This window comes from Ptiloglossa arizonensis, chromosome 2 (genome assembly GCF_051014685.1).
Source record: "Ptiloglossa arizonensis isolate GNS036 chromosome 2, iyPtiAriz1_principal, whole genome shotgun sequence".
Taxonomy (NCBI): Eukaryota; Metazoa; Arthropoda; class Insecta; order Hymenoptera; family Colletidae; genus Ptiloglossa; species Ptiloglossa arizonensis.
Window position 1 is genome coordinate 16,894,620 of NC_135049.1, and position 20,186 is coordinate 16,914,805.

Here is a 20,186-nt window from a genome sequence, read left to right on the forward strand (position 1 = left end):
GAGGTATGTTTAAAACTACACAAACAACATGTACTCCATAGTTGTTAAACTCCAATGATCTATATATGTATCAATAACAAAAGACTTATCAACATTCATCTACGTTAAATTCGTCTAGAATAAGAACCAAATAAAGATTGTAACAAAATGTCCAACTTGTAGCAAAATTTGAAATATTGTTTCAAAATGTGTCGAATTTCGACGCTTAAGATACAATTGCCGAATATTCGCCTCGTTATTGTACAATTTGATCTTATGCGAATACATTACAGACTTAACCGGAAATTCGATTAGAAACTTGTTTCGGTAATTCGGTTATCTCATCAAAATAAATAACGATCTCGCCGAAACGAAAAGGAACACGTAGAAAAAAGATCAAATTCCCTTTCGTTTCTCTTTTTCACCCATTTGTCGCAATCTCACGTGTATAAGAACCGTGTTCTCCGCGGTATACACGAAGCGAGCGAAGTCAAAATATTGAATGAAATTAGCATACATTAAAATTGACATTAAACCGAGCCAATGTTAATGTCTTCGCACGTGAACCGTTCGAATGTCGGTAAATTAATTGCTGGATCGCAGCACCTCGAAAAACGAAACAGTTATCGTGTGTCTGAACACAAGCGATCCGAAGTCGTGATCACAGTCTTCCATTTGAAACGGTAATTCGATCTTTCACGCTCTATGACACATGACAATGACGCAATAATTCAGAACACTCGACTGCACCATGAAACAAATTATTTCAGACTTATTCCCGTTGCTTTATTGTAACGTGCATCGAAAGATTATTATGCAACGAGTGACTAATAATACACCGTTCCGAACGATAACGAACCGTGATTGAAGTATCGAGTTCGTTCAACTAATGATCACGCGAAACGTCAATATGAAACAAAAAAAGAAATTATCGAAAAGTAGAAAATCATTGATCGACCTTTTTTATCAAAGTAATTTTTTAGAAATAAAAGGATATCGATTCTTTCTTTGAGAAAAGATTATTTCTAGCTGTTATAAGTTAGTTTTTTTAAATGTTTGACTGTTTTGTACAATTTCTGACACGAAGATTACGTTTTCAACGAACCTTGAGCGTATAAGTTTCGTCGATGAAAGATCGATGCATCATCGTTAGCGTAAATGCGAATATTCATGGTGTACTTGGTAAGAAAGGTGTACTTGGTAATTTTTTAGAAACAATACGATATCGATTCTTTCTTTGAGAGAAGATTATTTCTAGCTGTTATAAGTTAGTTTTTTTTAATGTTTGACTGTTTTGTAAAATTTCTGACACGAAGATTACGTTTTCAACGAACCTTCAGTATACATGTATCGTCGATGAAAGATGGATGCATCATCGTTATCGTAAATGCGAGAACTCATGATGTACTTGGTAAGAAAGAAACACTATTAACGAATTTTTTCGCAAATACAATAACTCAGTCTTAATCGATCACCGAAGTATAGCCAAAGTTGCAAAAAGCGAGCAGAAGGTCACAACGATTTTAATTTACGCGTATTCCCATGCAACCAACATTTACTATATATAGCGAGTATAATTCACGCGTACTCACGGATATCCCGTTCGATGAAATGTTCAGTAAACATCAAAGTGAATTCTTTAAAAGAAATATCAATTTAAAGATTCGTAAAGCTCAAGATTAAACAGAATTTATTTGTTTACAATTCTTCAAGTGCATTACAGATCGTACAAACATGTTATTATGAATAACATGCAATTACGTGATACTCTCCAATATTTATTTTGCTTTTTTAATCTATCTTCGTATCATAAAAGTATTAATTCTACGTGGCTTCGGTTTTCGAATATTCGAGCAAAAATTATTTATTGGAACATTATGCGAATTTGAATGATACAGTAGTGAAAGTTTGAACGAATGCTGTCATCTAAAAATTCGTTCCATAAAACAATGTCAAGTGGTGACATTGTAGATATTACAGCTTTATAGTAGAAATTACAGCTTGTCTCGCTACTCGGCATGTTCAACGATGGGGCAAGATCTTTATGACATTAAGTACCGATCATGATGACATTAAGTATCAAAATTGGAGCAATCACCGCAGGTTACTGCAAGAAAGAAGATCACCGCTGTCGACCTCAAACCGCGACAATCGTTACAAAAACAAAAGTGATCTGCCACTGAAAAAGCTGAATCTACCGTAAAAGGTCTATTACCTGGTCCAGGGGTAAACGAGTTAGGATAATAATACTCTTTGTTGTTTTTCTCGACAATTTCTTTGTATCTCCAATACTATTCGAGGAAAAACATAAACTGTTTATCCTTTCTCGCAGAACTCTTTTTTTCTTCATAATAGCTCGCCATTTTTTAAGAAAATAAACATTTTCAAAAAATTCTTAAGCTTGCTATTTACTGTAATCTAATTTCTAAAAATTTTAACTTTTTTTTTTATTTTGAAAAACCAATGTCTACCGTGTAATAATGCACAACGAGCAGAGTTAAATTCGAATGTCCATGTTTGATTTTAAAATACGATTAAAATTTTTCCAAGAAAAAAATATTATAAATATTCTTCGATGTACTCTCAACGTATCGACGAAACGCTTTTCAAAAAGATTGTTTTGTGCCCTATTAACTTCACTTGCGCGCGGTGTGTTAAATTTTATATTTTCTTTTTAAACAAAGAACAAACATTTTACCTTTTATTTCACGTTTCCTTACAGTTCTAGTATAATACTGTAGTAGTATATTTATACTACATTAAATGTATTTTGTCATCTACATTCCTTGTGGAAAAATTCAAACTACAGTTTTACAATACTTTGCATCATATTAATTGAAACCAATCAATTAATAATTACTTCGAGAAAAGAATAGAATTGAAAATCTTATTGAACGATATTCTAAATATCTCCAATTGAATTCCCCATAAGTTTGAACAACTCTTCTCCACCCCTATTTTCCGTAATTGATCGACGATGGATATAGAAATTGTATCGTTCCTTAAAAATACAATATTTGTCGAATAAGCGGATATATTGCAAATGTGGTGACTAGGCTAAATTGTTTCGTCGTAATAAATTATTTTTTCTCTTATAGAAATCACCTTTAACCGATATTGATATTAATGTTCGACGTCTCTCCAATATTAATGTTTAACGTCTTCAATTAACGAAGACAATTATTTCTCGTGCGAGAAATAAACGAAAAACAGTGATAATCTTAAGGCGGTGCAATTTCTATATGCACTACTGTACAACGCGATACGAACGCGTATACTAAATTTAATAGCAATCGTAGCTCAGCCACGAGATAACATTGAAAAGGAGTTAAAAGGATTTTCAGGGGGACATTGGCTTCTTAAATCGTCAAGATTGCCGAAGGTGAAGGTTGATGATTGGAATCTGGATGCACACGTTATGAATCATGTCAGGTATCGACGATGTTATTTCGCACACACACCACTTAGCCTCGATTTATTCGCACGTTTTACAAGTTATAACAACGACTATATTATCTACACTGTTCAACCCCATTTTGTCCAATATTAATATTTGCTACCAATATTCAAAACGATCAATTTATTACCAACCATTTCCATTTTCTATAATTATAACCGAATGTGAGTAAATTTCTTCAAACATTTTTAAAAGTTTGCGTTTGTTTTAATCTTAAATTGCTCGTACACCTCGGTTTCTCCAATGTTAATACTTACTGTATACTCGACAATTTTATTTTCTACAATCCTCATTGAATAAATCTGAATAAATTTCTTGACGATAAAATATTAACACGATATTATTGTACATTATCGTGCGTGTTATTCATTTTTTAATATTCATTATCTACACTGTTGAGCTCCATTTTATCCAATATTAATATTTGCTACCAATATTCAAAACGATCAATTTATTATCAATCATTTCCATTTTCTATAATTATAATCGAATGTGAGTAAATTTCTTCAAACATTTTTAAAAGTTTGCGTTTGTTTTAATCTTACATTTCTCGTACACCTAGGTTTCTTACTGTATACTCGACAATTTTATTTTCTATAATCCTCATTGAATTCGAATAAATTTGTTCAAATATTTTAAAAAATTTCTACGTAACTCTTCAATTACTCTTGAACGTCATTTCGTCGAATATCAATACGATTGAACATGTTACGATCAAAACTCGATCTCTTCTTGACAATAAAATACGTAACGCGATATTATTGTACATTATGCTTATTAATGCTTTCTTTAATACTCGTATCTAAAAATCTCAAAACACGGCGTGTTTCCACCTAAGATAGACGCGAAATAAAATCGAGAAGCTCTTTGTGAAAACTTGTGAATATGTATTGAACGAAACGTCTTTGGAACAGGTGTTTCAATTGACAATAGATGACGGATAAAAGGTACCGACGAACAAAGAGTGCTCGCTTCTACCTCGAGAATTCGAAATCACTCAAAGCAGCGATCCTTTCGCGAAACTACGTACGAATACATCTTCGAGGAGGCAAGTGACATGTTCACCAAAACATTAAGCCCTTCACGTACGTATACGTGTCATTTGAATACCAGGAAATGATGAGAATATGAAAATAGTAATCTATAAAGAATGCGCGAATAAAACACAGTAGCTTGTAAATGTTACGGTACCGAAATCGTTTCTTTTCGTATTTGTATCGCGACCTCTTCGAATTGTGCAAAATAACAAGTATTGCAAGAACATAAATACCACATTCCATGGTCGACGAATATATTAAATAAATATTGAATTTTTTGTCTCGTCGCTATGTTAATAACGAGCCTATCACAGACCTATCCCGATCTTACTCTTCGAAGGAAATGCATCCGGAACATAACGTACCGGTCGATTTTTACAAAATAATCGATATGATCGTTTGAAAAGTTCGAGAAATTGAAAATAGTATACTAATCGACTAGTTTGGGACAATCGTTCTTAATTGGAGGCAGAATTTCGAAACGTAATCGAAATTTTATTAAAAATATATCCTGAACTTGATAAACGGCGTTACATAAGTAATTTTCGTAAATGAAAATTATTTTCAAATTTTTCATTTACGATCGATTCTATCGAATTTTGTTTCAAGTATAGGTTGAGAAACAACTGTTTAAAAAATTATCGTAAAAATCGTATTTAGGAAACAGCGCAAACTAGCGGATTATTTTTCAAACAGAAACGCAAACTATTCGGGCGTTGCAAAACGAAAAATAGTTCACTTTGCGAGTGTTTCATTCTTAGTCTTTCAATAAAATTTTACAACGCGTTTAAACTCACCTCTTTATACTGTATCTGCTTTCATTAGAAACGAATGTAATTTCTATTAACAACAAAAAAAACAAATTTTTTAAATCTCCACGAATATTCAAATAAAGTACCTTTTAAGCGAGATCCTATAATATAGCAACATTTATCAATAGTTCTTTAATAAACCCTTAAGTTTTAAAATCATTTTACAAAAACCACCCTGAATAATAACTTAGCACGTATTCGAAGGTCGACCGACAAGACAAATATATTTTTATTGCGTCCAAATTAGGCTAGTTCCAATGGAGACGAAATATCGAAACGACAGTAAAATAGCAAAAAACCGGGAGATAAGAAAAGCAGTCTCAAGACAAAGTATGTCCCGTGCATAAGTAATAACATTCTCCCAAGGACTCGGATCGAGAGAATCGTAAAAATAGAATAATCAGATCCGGATATTTGTTTTTAATAATAGCGAATATAATTGCAAATATTCCCTTGGCCACGAAAAAAGATAAAAATATACTTTCGACAAATCGAATATACATTTTCGAAATAGGTATTTATTAACATCCCGATCTATTTACGTTCGACTTTGTCGCTCGATTTTAACCAATACGCATTTATTTGACCGTAAAATTGAAAAGTCTCGACAAGATTTCCCTGAAATTTGTGTCAACAGGTCTTCTTCCTGTGACACGACGCATATGTATCGTAAGTTAATAAATAACCCGTAATAGGCGCTGCTAGAATGGCAGACTACTTACCGGTGGGCACGTGATCGGGGTCCTAATGTCGGTGGCTGATTATGTAGGTGAAAACTGTCTGGGTCACCCGTTTACCAAATTTAGGAAGAATTCGAATTCGTAAAGTGCGCCCTTTCCCTTTCGTATATACTCGGGGCGAGAGTTCTGATCGAGACGAAATGCGTCGATCGATAATCAAATTTGTTGCAATGCTAGATTTAAGGACCGACGAAAATCGGCACGCTATAGGTGCCCGCGATGCCGCCCGATCGAGCGAACCGACTCGAATGCGTTGGCGCGAACGAATAATACTCACGCGACACAGGTACGGCTCGCCACTGCCGAAAAACTTGACTACCACTACCTACCCAATGTCCGAGAGCAAAGGACTAAAGGCGTGGTTTACCGCCACATTAGGACGATGCGCATACCGAAACGAACTGCCGCGAAAGAAAACCTCGAACGAGTCCAACTTTCCTCGAAACTGAAAAGCTACCCCTCCCCCACTCCTCCCTCGAAATATGGAAAAATTTTGGAACTCGCGTCACCGAATTCAAAACGTTGAGAAAACATTTTAACCAACACCGAGCCAAGAGCGACCGAAAACCGTTACAAAATCATTATCGATTCGAGAAATAAAAAGATCGATACCTAATTTCTATCGAGGAATCGTATACTATGTATACTAAATCGTTACCAACATCGATAGAAAATTAAGATCGAAATCTAACAGTTTGCAGTATTGTTAGTGACATCTTTACAATTCGCAAAGAATATAGAGATTTTTTTATCTTTTGAAGGTTGCTACTGCTTAATTTGTCGTTTTCAAAGTAACAATCTAATAGGAAGAATGTTGAATATAATTGACTAACTAAAGATAATACTTGTGTTGATGTTTCTTTGAATTTGAATTGTATCGTTAACTTAAATGAAATACACTCTTGTTGAAAGAATGGTGAGAATTAAGTGGATAGTAGCAGGGTAAATAATGGTAATGAGTGAATAGGTTATGTAAATATTGACACAACGCTTTTGCAAAGGATGCAAATCGCTCTGTCGAGTTTGATTCCTTTCTATGGTGTAGTGTTTAGTTTCGGCGATAGTATATCGCGTTAAGGAAAGTATCGAAATTTTACTTTCACTTTCGAATTCGTTATAATAGTCGACAAGTAGATTATTATTCGTGACACGGGCCACTATGATGTTTTAAAATCAAACAGATGAGAACTATGCAAAGGAAAGTGAATCTCTTATTCCATATGGATGTTATTTCTTATTATTATTATTTAATGATTAACAAAATAATTTATTATACATTTATTATTTATTTAACAATTTTATTCGATGTATTAGAGGAAAAGAAACAGAAACACAAAATAACCCAAAGTCATTATTAATAAAAAGATAAAAACTCGTAAACGGTATTTAAACTAATACACGTTAATCAAATAGTTCATTTTTTCTCGAAATAAGAAAAATAAAAAAGATAAGCAAAAGATTATGAAATTATCTTCTCAGAACCAATAAAACGATTCGATCATTAATCCAAAGATACTTCACTTGCGAGCAATTATTTGTAATGCAATCACACGTGTAGATAAGTGCCGCTAAAGCAACAGAGAAAATACAAGAATGTACGCGCCATTGGATTTAAATATTCGTGAAACTTCGTACATGGCCGTATTCGCACGAAAGCGCCCTGTAGGAAGGTGGAACTCGAAGTCTTTATCAATAGTTGGACGTGTCCATCCACAGATGTTAATCTGAACGAGATCGGAAAGTATCACTTGAAGAGCAATCGTCGAAGTAACAGGAAGATATTAAAGCTTTGTAAATTAAACGAGTCAAGGTTAGGTTGTGTAACGTTCAGTCAAAAATTCACGGCTGAAGTCAACCGGTTCGTACAGTCTCGGAAGCGGTCGAATATTCCTGTGGCAGGATCGAAGCATTATCTGTGACCAGTGCGTATCTATCCTTTCGCTTACAACGTTTATCACAGAGGTGATTAAACAAGACAGCGAAGGTCCATCTAATCGAAGACGAGACCACATTACTGTCACAAACACAAAATGCTCGCCAACAAGTGTCAGACAGTTCTGTGCGGTCGAATCTTGTCATGGCAATTCATCAATGGTACGTATCATGGTTTTGGACTATTCCTTGCTTTCGTTCGTCATTGTATCAAATTACATAAAAAATTCCAATGCGGTTACTAAGAATTTACCGAAATTGTAAATCAGACCGCGCACGGTACTCCTGGAGAATCGATAACTCGGTTTCTTCTATAAACCTCATTTTCGACGTTTATACGTATCACTTTCTGTCCAAATACACAATTTTTGTGCAATTCGAGCAACGATCGTTAAAGAACTTTGCGTTGAATATGAATTTCGTATCACTCTATTTGATTAAATTGGTAATACGTGAAATCAAGAAATATTTCAGAAACTGCAATTTCAATTTCTGTTAAAAATTTCAAACAGTTTGTGTCAAATGACTCTTTTAAAATTTCCCTCCAATTTTACGCATGAAAATCGAGAATATTTTTAGAACTTGAATGCCGATCGAAATATTATTTTTGTTACAACTATCATTCAAATTCTATCGTACGAAAATAACTGTATTTTATATTATGGTATGCTGATAATTTTTTCTATTTCGTCGTAAAAACTTGTCTCGTAACCTAGGTGAAAAATTATCGATGTGGAAAATTTATTTCGGCTCATCTTTCGAGATAAGTGAAACGAACGGAAGATCAAAAATAAATTCGTTCGTTCGAAACAAACATTGCAACATAACCACGTTACGACTTTTATGTTTCTATTATACCATATCTAAATTTGTGTGCATATACTTCAGCACCCATCTTATCAAAATCTTAAATATCGTACACTTCAATAAATTGTAAATGACTACACACGTATATTTGACTTCACGGAGTTAAAAACTTGTTTATTGACCTTGCGTGTCCAGAAATAAACTCAAAGTTTAATTACACTTCTGCTTTTCAGAAATCTGTCTTCAAATTTCAATTATGATCCAATTACTTAAGCTCATTCGCTTAATAAAACAACATAGAAAAATTAATTAATGGTGTACTATTCTAGCTTTAAAAAAAAACAGGAATTAACTGATCTACTATTAAAGCTTAATCCAATGAAGAGAATAAACATGATACGAGATATCTATGTAATAGTTTGTGTATTTACAGTGTAACAGTTAAAAGATTACGTTAATAATAAGATTATATATAAGAGTATATTTAGATTAAATCTTATCGCAAATGTAATATTTATGACAACGATTAACATTGACATTTTAACATTCAACATTTTATTACGGATTTAAAGTTGCATACAATGTATGTTTATTGTCGTTTTCGATAAGCACGACAAAACTATTGGTAGATTGCAATTAATGTACCACAGACACTGGATTCGTAGAAGAACGATTTACATTAATACATAGAAATGTGATAGAAAGCAGATCAATTAAATATTCCTTGATATAATGTGACGGGTATAAGTCGTGTGAAAGTGCGTCAGTGTGTCAACCAATTATCCTTAACTGACATCAATGAAACTAAATGTTCGGTCTATTGAACACGAGGGTCGAGTAACGTGATTAAAGTCGACGATATACGCAATAATACGTTAACGAATGCTTTCGAGATTGAAATGTCGTATCTAGAATCTAATATCTGTAGAAAAAATCGGCGACGAACACTTTAATACCAACTATGTCTCTTAACTTTTTCATTTTGAAAACTCTCGATGGCAATAAAAATTTCATTATTTTCTTAATTATACATCGAGGAAATAGAACACGAATCCATACTTTTCACGGAGGTTAAGTATGATAAATACCGTACATAACGGGATTTTGATGCTCGATCCAATTGAAAATTGAATGAACGAATAGAATAAACGAATCGCATCTATTTAAGTGCAATTCGCGTTGAAACTGAGAAGGTAACCTCTATTGATTTTGAATAGGAAACGCAACATCGTGGAAAAGATGCATAACTGGATTTTTATCGGAGGAACCAAAAAAGCCAGTAGTCACGACAGAAATACCAGGCCCTCAATCACGTAATTTGTTACGGGACCTCAATGCGATGCAAGTACGTCAAGATTACAAATGTGTCGTATTACTTCCAATGCAATTTATTGTTTCTATTTGTACAACGAACAGATTGAGTCGCTTCTGTTTGCTAAATCGATATATGTATTGAGGACGTACTTATTGATCGTAACTGATTGTTACTGATTAAAAATCTCTTATAGATTTTTTTCATTTATCTTTTTTAATTTATTTTTTTTTTAGATTTCTTTCTTAAATCTTTCTATCTTTTCTTGCTCGATTTAATATGTAAATAAGAAGTATCCCTCGCGTAACTGTGTTTACGTGACTCTCGAACATTACTATTTTCTAAAATATTTTATTTAATTTTATTTATGATATCAAAGCGTCGTGATAAATGTGCCCATTGAATTATGTAATGGCATAAAAGTATTTATACACGCTTGTTGAAACGAGTTTGGTATTAATTTATATGACTTGATTTCCCCTAAACGCGTGTTAAAATTAATGACTCTAGCAAGCCTCTTCCGTACAATTCTTCGCGGATTACGAAAAATCAACAGGTAACTACATAATGGATGTCGATGGGAACGCTCTACTCGATGTTTATATGCAAATTTCGTCGATGCCCTTAGGCTATAACCATCCAGCTATGCTAAGAGCCCTTGCCGATCCTGTTAATCAGGTAAACGAAATACCTTACAAATTCTTGTTTTATCTTTTTTTTTTATAAATAATTTATTCGAAACATCTTGCGAAAGAAACTCCAATTTCCAAGAAAAAGGACGACTAAGCAATTTTCTTTGTACAATTTCGTGTCGATGTTGTATCTATAAAAAGATAGTAATCTAAAACGAAAAAATAAGAATAACGCACACGATATAAATTTCTAGTTTTATTATCGTAATGTGGATCATAGTAGTCGCATAACGACCAAATATTTTATTATATCGCACAAAATAAAAGTTTATTTCATTTCGTCGATAGAGAATCATAGCAAACAGACCTGCATTAGGCGTCTTTCCCGGAAAGGACTGGCCAAACAGATTGAAAAAGATTTTGCTACAAAAAGGGGTGAGTAACGCGATTATCGCGGACACACGACTTTTAAAAAATCTGTGTACACTATCATCTGTATAATAGTGGTATTACTCCTTCTATTTATTTAGAATTTTATAATGCATACTGGACCTAACGATAAAATAATTTTTATAATATCGCTTAATATATGTTCAGGTTGCTCCTCCAGGATTATCCTGTATCACGACTATGATGTGCGGCTCTTGCTCTAACGAGAATGCTTTCAAAAACATTTTTATTTGGTACGCTGAGAATCAGAGACACGGTGCATCCTTCACAAAAGAAGAAATGGAAACTTGTATGGTGAATCAGGTTCCCGGCACGCCACGATTTTCCATACTTTCGTTCAAAGGTAATTAAGTATAATCGATAAACAGAGAGCAAAAAGTATAATTAATTATATATAATCGCTGTACACGACACGTTACGTGTCGAATTAAAACGATAACATTAATATTTGTTAACAGGCGCGTTTCACGGGAGAACATTGGGATCGCTCTCGACAACGCACAGCAAATACATTCATAAGATAGATATTCCGGCCTTTGATTGGCCTATTGCCCCGTTTCCTGTGTACAAATACCCCTTGAATGAAAATGTACGAGAGAATCAGAAGGAAGATCAGCGTTGCCTGGCCGAAGTATGTACTCACTGTTGAATGTAACGATACACGTTGATCGACTTATCTTGTGTACCGTATTTTACATTATCGTGTTCGATTACAGAATGTTGTTTTGTAACATTGTTTCACTAGATCGAAGAATTATTCGAGAAGTACAAAACTGAGAAGAAAATTCCAGTTGCCGGTGTGATAGTGGAACCGATTCAAGCGGAAGGGGGTGACAATCACGCTTCCCCGGAATTTTTCCAAGAATTGCGACGCATAACGAAAAAGGTACACAGTAATTGAAACCTTGTGTTATTATTTCTTGAAATGTTGCATTTTAATTACTTTCTTTTTGCCATTTTAGCACGGAGCAGCTTTGTTGATCGACGAGGTGCAAACAGGTGGTGGCCCAACCGGAAAAATGTGGTGCCATGAGCATTTCAATTTAGAATCTCCTCCGGACTTAGTGACTTTCAGTAAGAAGATGCAATTGGGTGGTTATTATCACGCCGAATCTTTGAAGTGAGTTATCGCAACAGTGAATTATTTAAAAATAGATATGGTTTTTAATTAATATACTAAGCGTGACGATGTATCGTTGCAGACCCAAGCAATCGTATCGTGTATTTAATACTTGGATGGGAGATCCTAGTAAAATAATATTGCTCGAAGCAGTTTTAGAAACAATAAGAAACGAAAATCTGTTGGAGAGAGTTACACGCGTCGGGGATTACACGTTAAAGCAACTGACGAATTTAGAAAAAGAATTTTCTACTATAATCAATTCAGTTCGAGGTCGTGGAACATTCATTGCGTTTAACTGTGCTTCGCCTGAACTACGAGACACAATCATAAAGAAACTCTTAACCAAAGGTAATATTCACTACTCTTATCGAAGAGATGGCAAATATTTCAAAACATTTAAATTATTAACGCGCCTTGTTGAATAGGAATCCAAACTGGTGGTTGTGGAACAGCAGCGGTAAGATTAAGACCCGCCTTAACGTTTACAGAAAATCACGCGAATATATTTTTAGACGCGCTTCGATCAGCCTTAAAAAAATAATGATATATGTAGATATATTATCTTCTGAAGTACATTTCTCATGACATTCAAAACCAAAAGTCTGCCATTAAAAGTCTTCCATTAAATGTCTTCCATTAAAACTTATTTTTATATAGCACGTTTATTGTATCACAGAACAAGTTAGTATACACAATAATTAAAGTATAAATATTATTTATATTTACGTAAAAAATTTGTCGATATTTTGCGGTATAATCCAATATACTCTCAAGAGCTGCATAAGAAGCTGATACTCTGTACCAAACTGATCAAACTTAAACCAATTATACTTGTTTTGTTAATTTATCTACAATATATCCGGCTATAGTTAAATGAAATTCAATGTATTTACAATTAATTTCTCTTCGAAGAAAGCTCCTGTCAAGAGGCTTTTAAATTATACGTCGATATTTTATACTTCTTTCCCATCGCATTACATAGAATTTTAATCTTTGTTCGTTTATTTGTTGTATTCTATTCGTAATTTTATTTCATCATTTTGTTAAAAATATCTAAAAAATGTTTATACTCCTTATGATGACTCTTGACTACCACATAAGCTAACGTTTTCATCTGTGAAGAAAGAAAATTTCATTCTATTCATAACAAATTTCATTTGTATTTGTACCAATTCTGTTGTTCTTTTTTACCTTCACTTTTGAATCTATAAAACCACGTCGTTGAGATAAATTCCACAGATTCACAGCCATGTGTGCTAATAATGGATTACGTAAATCGGCTCTAATAACAAAACAATTAAAAAGCTCAAGTGCAAGAGCTGCCTGCTTCTCGAATTGATCAATAGATCCAAGATACTTTAAGTGAGACAAAATCTCTTCTACCATCTTTGAACATATTTTGTTTACTTCGCTTATAAATTTTTGATCAGATCCGTACAACTTATCATTAGAATCAACCTGCATATGTAAAGAAAATCAAAATATATTATTGTATAGTTATAGTCTTATCTTAATCCTTAATTTAAGTACCTTATCAACATGATATGGATAATTTTCCTGAGTTACTGCTGACAACAAATCAAGCACGCGTAAGTACAAATATGATTTCGTCAGTGCATTTTCCTCGAAACAACGTTGGACAGCATTAAGCAAACCTCTCAACAAATACAAAACACCATATTCTGGACTATCCTAATAAGATTGTTACGATTTTTAATAATACTTTGTACTTTGTATAAATTACTTATACATTGCAAGTACTTTAAAAGAAAATTTAATTTAAATACATACCGGTACAACCAACAAAGTTGATAAAAAATTCGACAAATACGAAAGTAAATATGCTTCTGAACTTTTTTGTCTTCCATCTATATCTATTGTTTTTGGCATTTCTGGAACTAAGCTTAAAGCAGCCTTAAAACATGCATCAGCTAACAAAATATTGTTTCTTTTATTATAATTATAAAACAAATACCTGCGTGTACAAGAACGTAAAGAGTTACCTTGACCTAAGCACTGATTTAAAAGTGCAACTTGACCTGACAGTAGATACAACTGAAGTCGCGTATGAACTAATGTCAGTGACGGAATGGTAATGAAACAAAATGCAGCGCATGCACGTACAAATGCTGATGTTCTTCTCGTGTGATGTCCACGAACAATCTTTCGAGTATCAACTGACAATCTATTTACACACTAAATATAAGAAAAATATTATTTACAATTTTCTAACAAAATTTCTATCTCGTATTGCAAATAAATTATTATCTATCTACCTGTATAAGCTGTATATGAACACTGTCGAGATTAGGAAAAGCTGCTCTAGCTTCAACGTAAAAATTAAGTTGTTTCTCAAAATCGCGATCATAGTCAACACGTTGTACTAGACCACATATAAGTTGACCAATTTGTCGCTTTTCATCTTCAACGGTTAAAGCACTGAAATTATTGGCTTATTATGAGACAACAAATACATATTTGCAAAACAAGAAAGTTACCTTTACCTAACGGAATCGTGCATTATTCTAGCGATAAACATGAGAGCATTTATAATAATAGGATCGGTAATAGAACCGCCTTGAGTACTTAAACCTTCTATAATAGTTTTACAAACTTCGACCTTAATACTTTCCTTGTGGAACAAATCGATTAAAGGTAAGAAATTATCCTGAAAAAGGTTTCCTAGAATATTTTGTATATATAATTTAAAATGAAAAATAAAATATAAAATAATAAAAAAATAGTAATTACCATAGCAAATAATGATTCAAAATCTTGTTTATAAGATACTATTTTTTCAATGATCTTTTGTAACTGTGGATAATAAAGTTCAAAATTTTTGTTTGGATTAAGTCGATCAATTATTTTTCCGAAAAATGCATTTAGTTCATTTACCTACAACATAAGAATGATAAGAAACAAATACCCTCTGAAAAAGAATAATAATTATACTTACAGAAAAATGAATTGCTGTAAATTGAATCCATATTTCAACACAATGCATAAATTTGGAAGGACTTGTTAAATCTGTTATGTATTTCCAAGTTATATTAAGAATTGATTGACAATCTTCTTTTGGAGGAGGTTCTTGTACTAAGCATTCACCTAAACTTCGATATAAAAGATATTGTGGGTAACCTAAAAAATTATTAACATAAAATCATACAAAAATATATTAATTACAAGTCTTAATCTACTAATAAATTATGTATTATAATTACCGTCATCTTCAATTGCAATTATCAAATTTACAAACTCTAATGCGCGTGAAGCAATATATGATGGCTTAAATGCTGTTAAAACACTATTTAATAATAAAGAACTGAAAGAGAAATATAGTTCAATAACAATTTATCCTATAAAACATACCAATATGGAATACAGTAATATAATCACCTATTTGTTTGTGTTTTACATTGAGAAAGCACATCCTCCAACTGATTTTCAGAAGTTGTGGCTACCAAAATTTGCAAAATCCAATCTAAAGCTGGTGAATACAGACTTAAATAAGAATGTAAAGACATGTTTTGTTTAATCAATTCTTCTTTTACAAAGTGACCAAATAATTGCTGATATGTAAAGAGAAAATCATAAAAATTTTCTCTTACAAATTCGAAATCAGACGTTTTGTTTAAAGCTAATCCTACTCTGCACAAGTAACATCTAGCATATATAGCTATAAGAGGATTTCCAATTCCTCGTATCATTTGAGTTATTCGCAGTAATGCTTTATTAAATTCACTGAAAATCAAAAGCCCCTAATTAATACTAACATTATATAAGTCTATTGTGTATTATGTACTCGCGTGTATGTGTTAATGAACATAATCATTAACAATAATAAAAATTAATTGTTGCATAATATTTTTAAACAAATCCTTTTTTCTTAAAGAAGCAAATAAAAAGAATACACAATTCGTTAAAAGAATTTGGCAAGCATTTTATAATAGTGCAATTATTTATAAATAAAAGTGAAGTATTTATGAATAAATATATTTTAGTATCTTACCTTGTTGTTAAAAAACTGTAAGATTTTATTATCGCCATCTCTACATAAAGACGTGGAACTAATTCTCTTATTGATGCAATTTTATAAAACCAATTTCTACAAGTTTCCTTTGCATTCTCAGGTACCATGTCTGGTGTAAAATTATCACGTAAACTTGTAGGCACTTTACTTCCAGGTCTATAAAATAATACAAAATGAATGTGTGTGTGCGCGCACACGTGAGTGCGTGCGTGCGTGTGTGATACTAATAAAGTGATACTAACTTATAATATTCTGCCTTCACCTTTAATCTTTCATACACAAGTTTCCCAAAAATATCTAAAATATCTGTGATAAGAACAAATTTACTGGGATAGAAAGCCATGACAGACGTATCCACTAATAATTTGGCACACTGAAAAAATATAGTATTAATTTAAACTCCTTTTTAGGTATAATTAATGACATAAAATAGATGAGAAAGAAACCTGTATTGCTATTTTAAGTGCCTTAACTCTATGATCAGAATGCCATGCTTGTACAAGTTCATTATTTAATTGCTCAATTCTTGCAGTGTATTGTTGCTGTGACAAATCTAACATTTGCCTAACAGATCCTTCTTCAAAATCATCTAGCTGTTCCAATCTTGTTCGTACCTTATCAACTACACCACCACTTGGTTGAACTTTAACAACTACTACAATAAATATATTCACATTAACCATAATTTTGTTTAATTATTTGTTTAATACTTATTGAGAAAAAAATAATACCTTTCTCGCCACCTGTCAGAAAACTAGTAAGAATTGACAACTTTTCTGATGTCGTATATTTGTTTAATATTTTAGTACGTCTTGCTACCCAAGATTCTACTAATTCTTCTGCAGTGTCTTTAGATTTCTTGCCAGTAACTGCAAGATTGCAAGAGTAATCCCACTACAATATAAAGATTATACTTTGTAGTATAAATGGAATATAATTTAGAAACTTATGAATTAGACATTTTAAATAAATGTAATTCAAAAACCTCATCTGCAGCCATCTTAGATAAAGGATCTAATTCTTCTCGAGCAAACTGAGAAAGAGGATCTGATCCATCAAGAGAAGAATGACTTAATAATGGATCTACTAAAGAATTCCCAGGAATTGTTGCATGGACTGATATTGGTGTACCAATTGATGAAGCACTATTTATATGCTGCAATGCATTACGTTTAACTCCACTACGTCCATCAATTAACTGTAATCATGTAATTTACAAGGTAAGATTAAAATAATATTACTTCCATAAAGTACTATTCACACTGATATAATCAATCACCAAATCAAAATATTGCTGCCAAAGTATATTTTATAATTGTTAAAATTGTTAGAAGCACAATAAAGCAGTATAATATATATTACTATTCAAAAGTTTAGAAAAACAAGTATTATATTTGGTAAATTGAACATTAAAATTTGAAAATCTAAATGTGCAGAATAGCACAGTTAATAAAGATTTTATAAAATGAAATTGCTCTCATTTGGGAATTTCTTTTTTGAAGGAATATGAAGCATAGCATCAAAGAAACTTTAAATGAAGGAACATCACAGAAACTTTGAATGAAGAAGGATATTGTTAGATAATTAAAAAAAGTATAGTACAACCTAGATCATACTTTGCATATATCCATTATAACTTCATATTTCAACTACATATTTATGGTACTTTTCAAGAAAAAAGTTTAAATTCTAAAATATAAATTTTAATATTATAACTTGCAAACAATTATGTTAAACAGAAAGAAAGAGGTGGTATTATAATTATCAAACCTTAATGTCAATCACTTAGTGGAGAATAAATTAAATAAGGATATTAAAAAACATAGTTTACAGTCAAATAAATACAAAATCATACAGCAAGAAAGGTTATATGAACAAGGAATAAGAGAACACTAAAATTATGTAAAATAATAACACAAGGAAAATGAATACTGTAATAAAAATAACGTATAAAGATCCTTACAAAAACAAATAATAAATATTTGTAACAAATAATGAATAATTGTTTTGATAAATTTTATTTAGCAATGAATAATAATCCACCAGTAATTTTCAATTTCTATCAATACAAAAGCAAATACAGAATTTGAGGGTACCTTTTTCACTACTGGGTGTACCTAAGCTTTTGAATAGTGGATGTATACAATAAATTCTATCTTTGCATGCATATTATTAATTTATATTTTACCGTAATTGTAACAGGTTTTAAAGGATGATCTATTGCTTCTTCTAAACATGCAAACCGTATAATTCTATGGTTTACAGGTTTTGCAATCCTATAAAGTATATAAAAATGTAGAGTTTTTGAACTTCTTGACACTTAAAAATACTGATAACAGAAATAGCACATACATACCAGTCTACTTCCATCATTTTACAAATGTACCGAATGTTTAGAATACAATCATAGAAAAAAATAATACGTATTATTGTTATGTATTATAAATATCATAAGGTTATTATATATCAAACAAATATATCACTGTATTATTTCATCTAGAGGGCCTCAAATCAGAGGTGCGCGAGCTTTCTGCTGCATGCATACATTTGATCTTACAAATATGGCCGTATAGTGACCTTCCTTGTCAATCTTCCAGATGGCCGGAAAATTACATTTGGTTACTATTTTTCGCTAGTTATCAATTAATAATTAATTCTGTTCATTTGTATTTCGTATACACATGTTTTGTTAATATTTGTCATCAATTAATGGTGTACAAAAGTTCCATTTTATACTAAATAGGTTTATTAGATGTCAATAAAACCGCACACACAATCACTTAATCCACTGATTAGAAAAGTTCATTCACCTTACATTTGTGTGAAATTTTCACAATATTACAGTTATTATTATTCATCTAAATTAAATTAACATTTTAGTCACCGCGATTGTAAAAGTAAATATTCAGATAATTCTAACGATTATCAATCAAATGCACAATCTTTAAAAAGAGTTTAATTTAAATAAATGATTTTTTAGAAAAGGATAACTCTCTTTATTAAAACGTTTTTCCAACAATTTATAAAATATGCACACTGAATTAGTGGTCTGTAGGGTTATTTGAATGTTTATTACTATTATTATTACTGTACAGAATGTTTCAAAAAGATGAAAAATCGAAAAATTCAAAATTTATCATTTTGAAATTTAAAGTCTTATTATTAAAATATTAGCAGTTAAAGATTTTACGCATTAGAATGTTTTCATGTGTGTAAAGCATGGCTGGTGATCGTACGATCAGCTGGCTAAAATATATGTAAGCAGCGCCTATATACCGGCTCCGATGATTTCGATTCCCGAGACATACTAGAAAACTTTAACCACTAATATTTTTATAACGAAGCTTCAAATTGCAAAATGATTTAGGATTTTTCGGTTTCTCTTCGTATGAAGTATTTAAATGTTTCAGTTAGTCCCATCTTTTTGAAATATCCTGCATATGTCTCTTCTTAAACAATTTCCCTATTGAATGTATATCTTTTACTATTGAATTTGACTTATTATATTATATATCTTATACTTAATTTATTATTGATGGTAGCAATATTAATAAATGATATCATACTTAGCGTATAACAAATTTGTTACAATTTTCTATGGTTTTAGTAATTGAATTCGTATGTTTGTACAATACTGATGCACTTGTAAGCATTTAGAAGCATTGCATACACGGTTGACTTTGTCGCTATGAGCACTTACAAGAACAACAATGATGTCACTTTACCTCAAAACTCATACCTATAAATGTTTATTTGATCGGGATAGGGCAGCAAACGCGTGAGTTCGCTACGTTGTTTTGTTGTTACTACTAGTCGTTGGGTTCGTTTTTAAGATAAGAATCTGTTACTTTCACTGTTTTAAGGTAGAATTAATT

At 31.9% G+C, this 20,186-nt stretch overlaps 3 protein-coding genes across 7 annotated transcripts in view; 1 reads left to right on the forward strand and 2 right to left on the reverse strand.

The window, feature by feature from the left end:
* Window positions 1-6,321, reverse strand: part of LOC143154759 (uncharacterized) — a 38,163-nt gene extending 31,842 nt beyond the window's left edge. For both annotated transcript variants that reach the window (XM_076326697.1, XM_076326696.1), the window contains exon 1: window positions 6,008-6,321. The gene's annotated coding sequence lies outside the window, so the exon portion shown is untranslated. The remainder of the gene's footprint in view (window positions 1-6,007) is intronic.
* Window positions 6,322-7,728: 1,407 nt separating this feature from the next.
* Gabat (4-aminobutyrate aminotransferase) lies at window positions 7,729-13,783 on the forward strand. 2 transcript variants are annotated; one of them, XM_076304211.1, is made up of 10 exons: window positions 7,729-8,119; window positions 9,982-10,109; window positions 10,587-10,754; window positions 11,057-11,143; window positions 11,306-11,501; window positions 11,617-11,789; window positions 11,904-12,044; window positions 12,121-12,278; window positions 12,361-12,629; window positions 12,707-13,783. In XM_076304211.1, the coding sequence occupies exons 1-10, from the start codon at window positions 8,056-8,058 to the stop codon at window positions 12,820-12,822; spliced, it is 1,500 nt and encodes a 499-aa protein (XP_076160326.1). In that variant the 5' UTR covers window positions 7,729-8,055; the 3' UTR covers window positions 12,823-13,783. The 2 variants fall into 2 exon arrangements, with proteins under 2 accessions (XP_076160326.1, XP_076160325.1); XM_076304210.1 differs by lacking the exon at window positions 7,729-8,119 and adding an exon at window positions 9,539-9,834.
* Window positions 12,899-19,042, reverse strand: LOC143143197 (VPS35 endosomal protein-sorting factor-like). Of its 3 annotated transcripts, none has more exons than XM_076304208.1 (18): window positions 18,668-19,042; window positions 18,500-18,587; window positions 17,297-17,509; window positions 17,043-17,205; window positions 16,758-16,963; window positions 16,554-16,684; window positions 16,291-16,467; window positions 15,678-16,022; window positions 15,503-15,603; window positions 15,238-15,419; window positions 15,033-15,176; window positions 14,786-14,949; window positions 14,558-14,720; window positions 14,285-14,477; window positions 14,073-14,212; window positions 13,812-13,973; window positions 13,473-13,739; window positions 12,899-13,395 (listed from the first exon to the last, which is right to left on the reverse strand). In XM_076304208.1, exons 1-18 carry the CDS (start codon window positions 18,682-18,684, stop codon window positions 13,309-13,311), a joined length of 2,943 nt encoding a protein of 980 aa, XP_076160323.1. In that variant the 5' UTR covers window positions 18,685-19,042; the 3' UTR covers window positions 12,899-13,308. The 3 variants fall into 3 exon arrangements, with proteins under 3 accessions (XP_076160323.1, XP_076160322.1, XP_076160324.1); XM_076304207.1 differs by having other exon boundaries at window positions 12,902-13,395; window positions 16,758-16,966; window positions 18,668-19,041; XM_076304209.1 differs by having other exon boundaries at window positions 12,902-13,395; window positions 16,758-16,966; window positions 18,664-19,041.
* Between the last annotated feature and the right edge of the window lie 1,144 nt (window positions 19,043-20,186).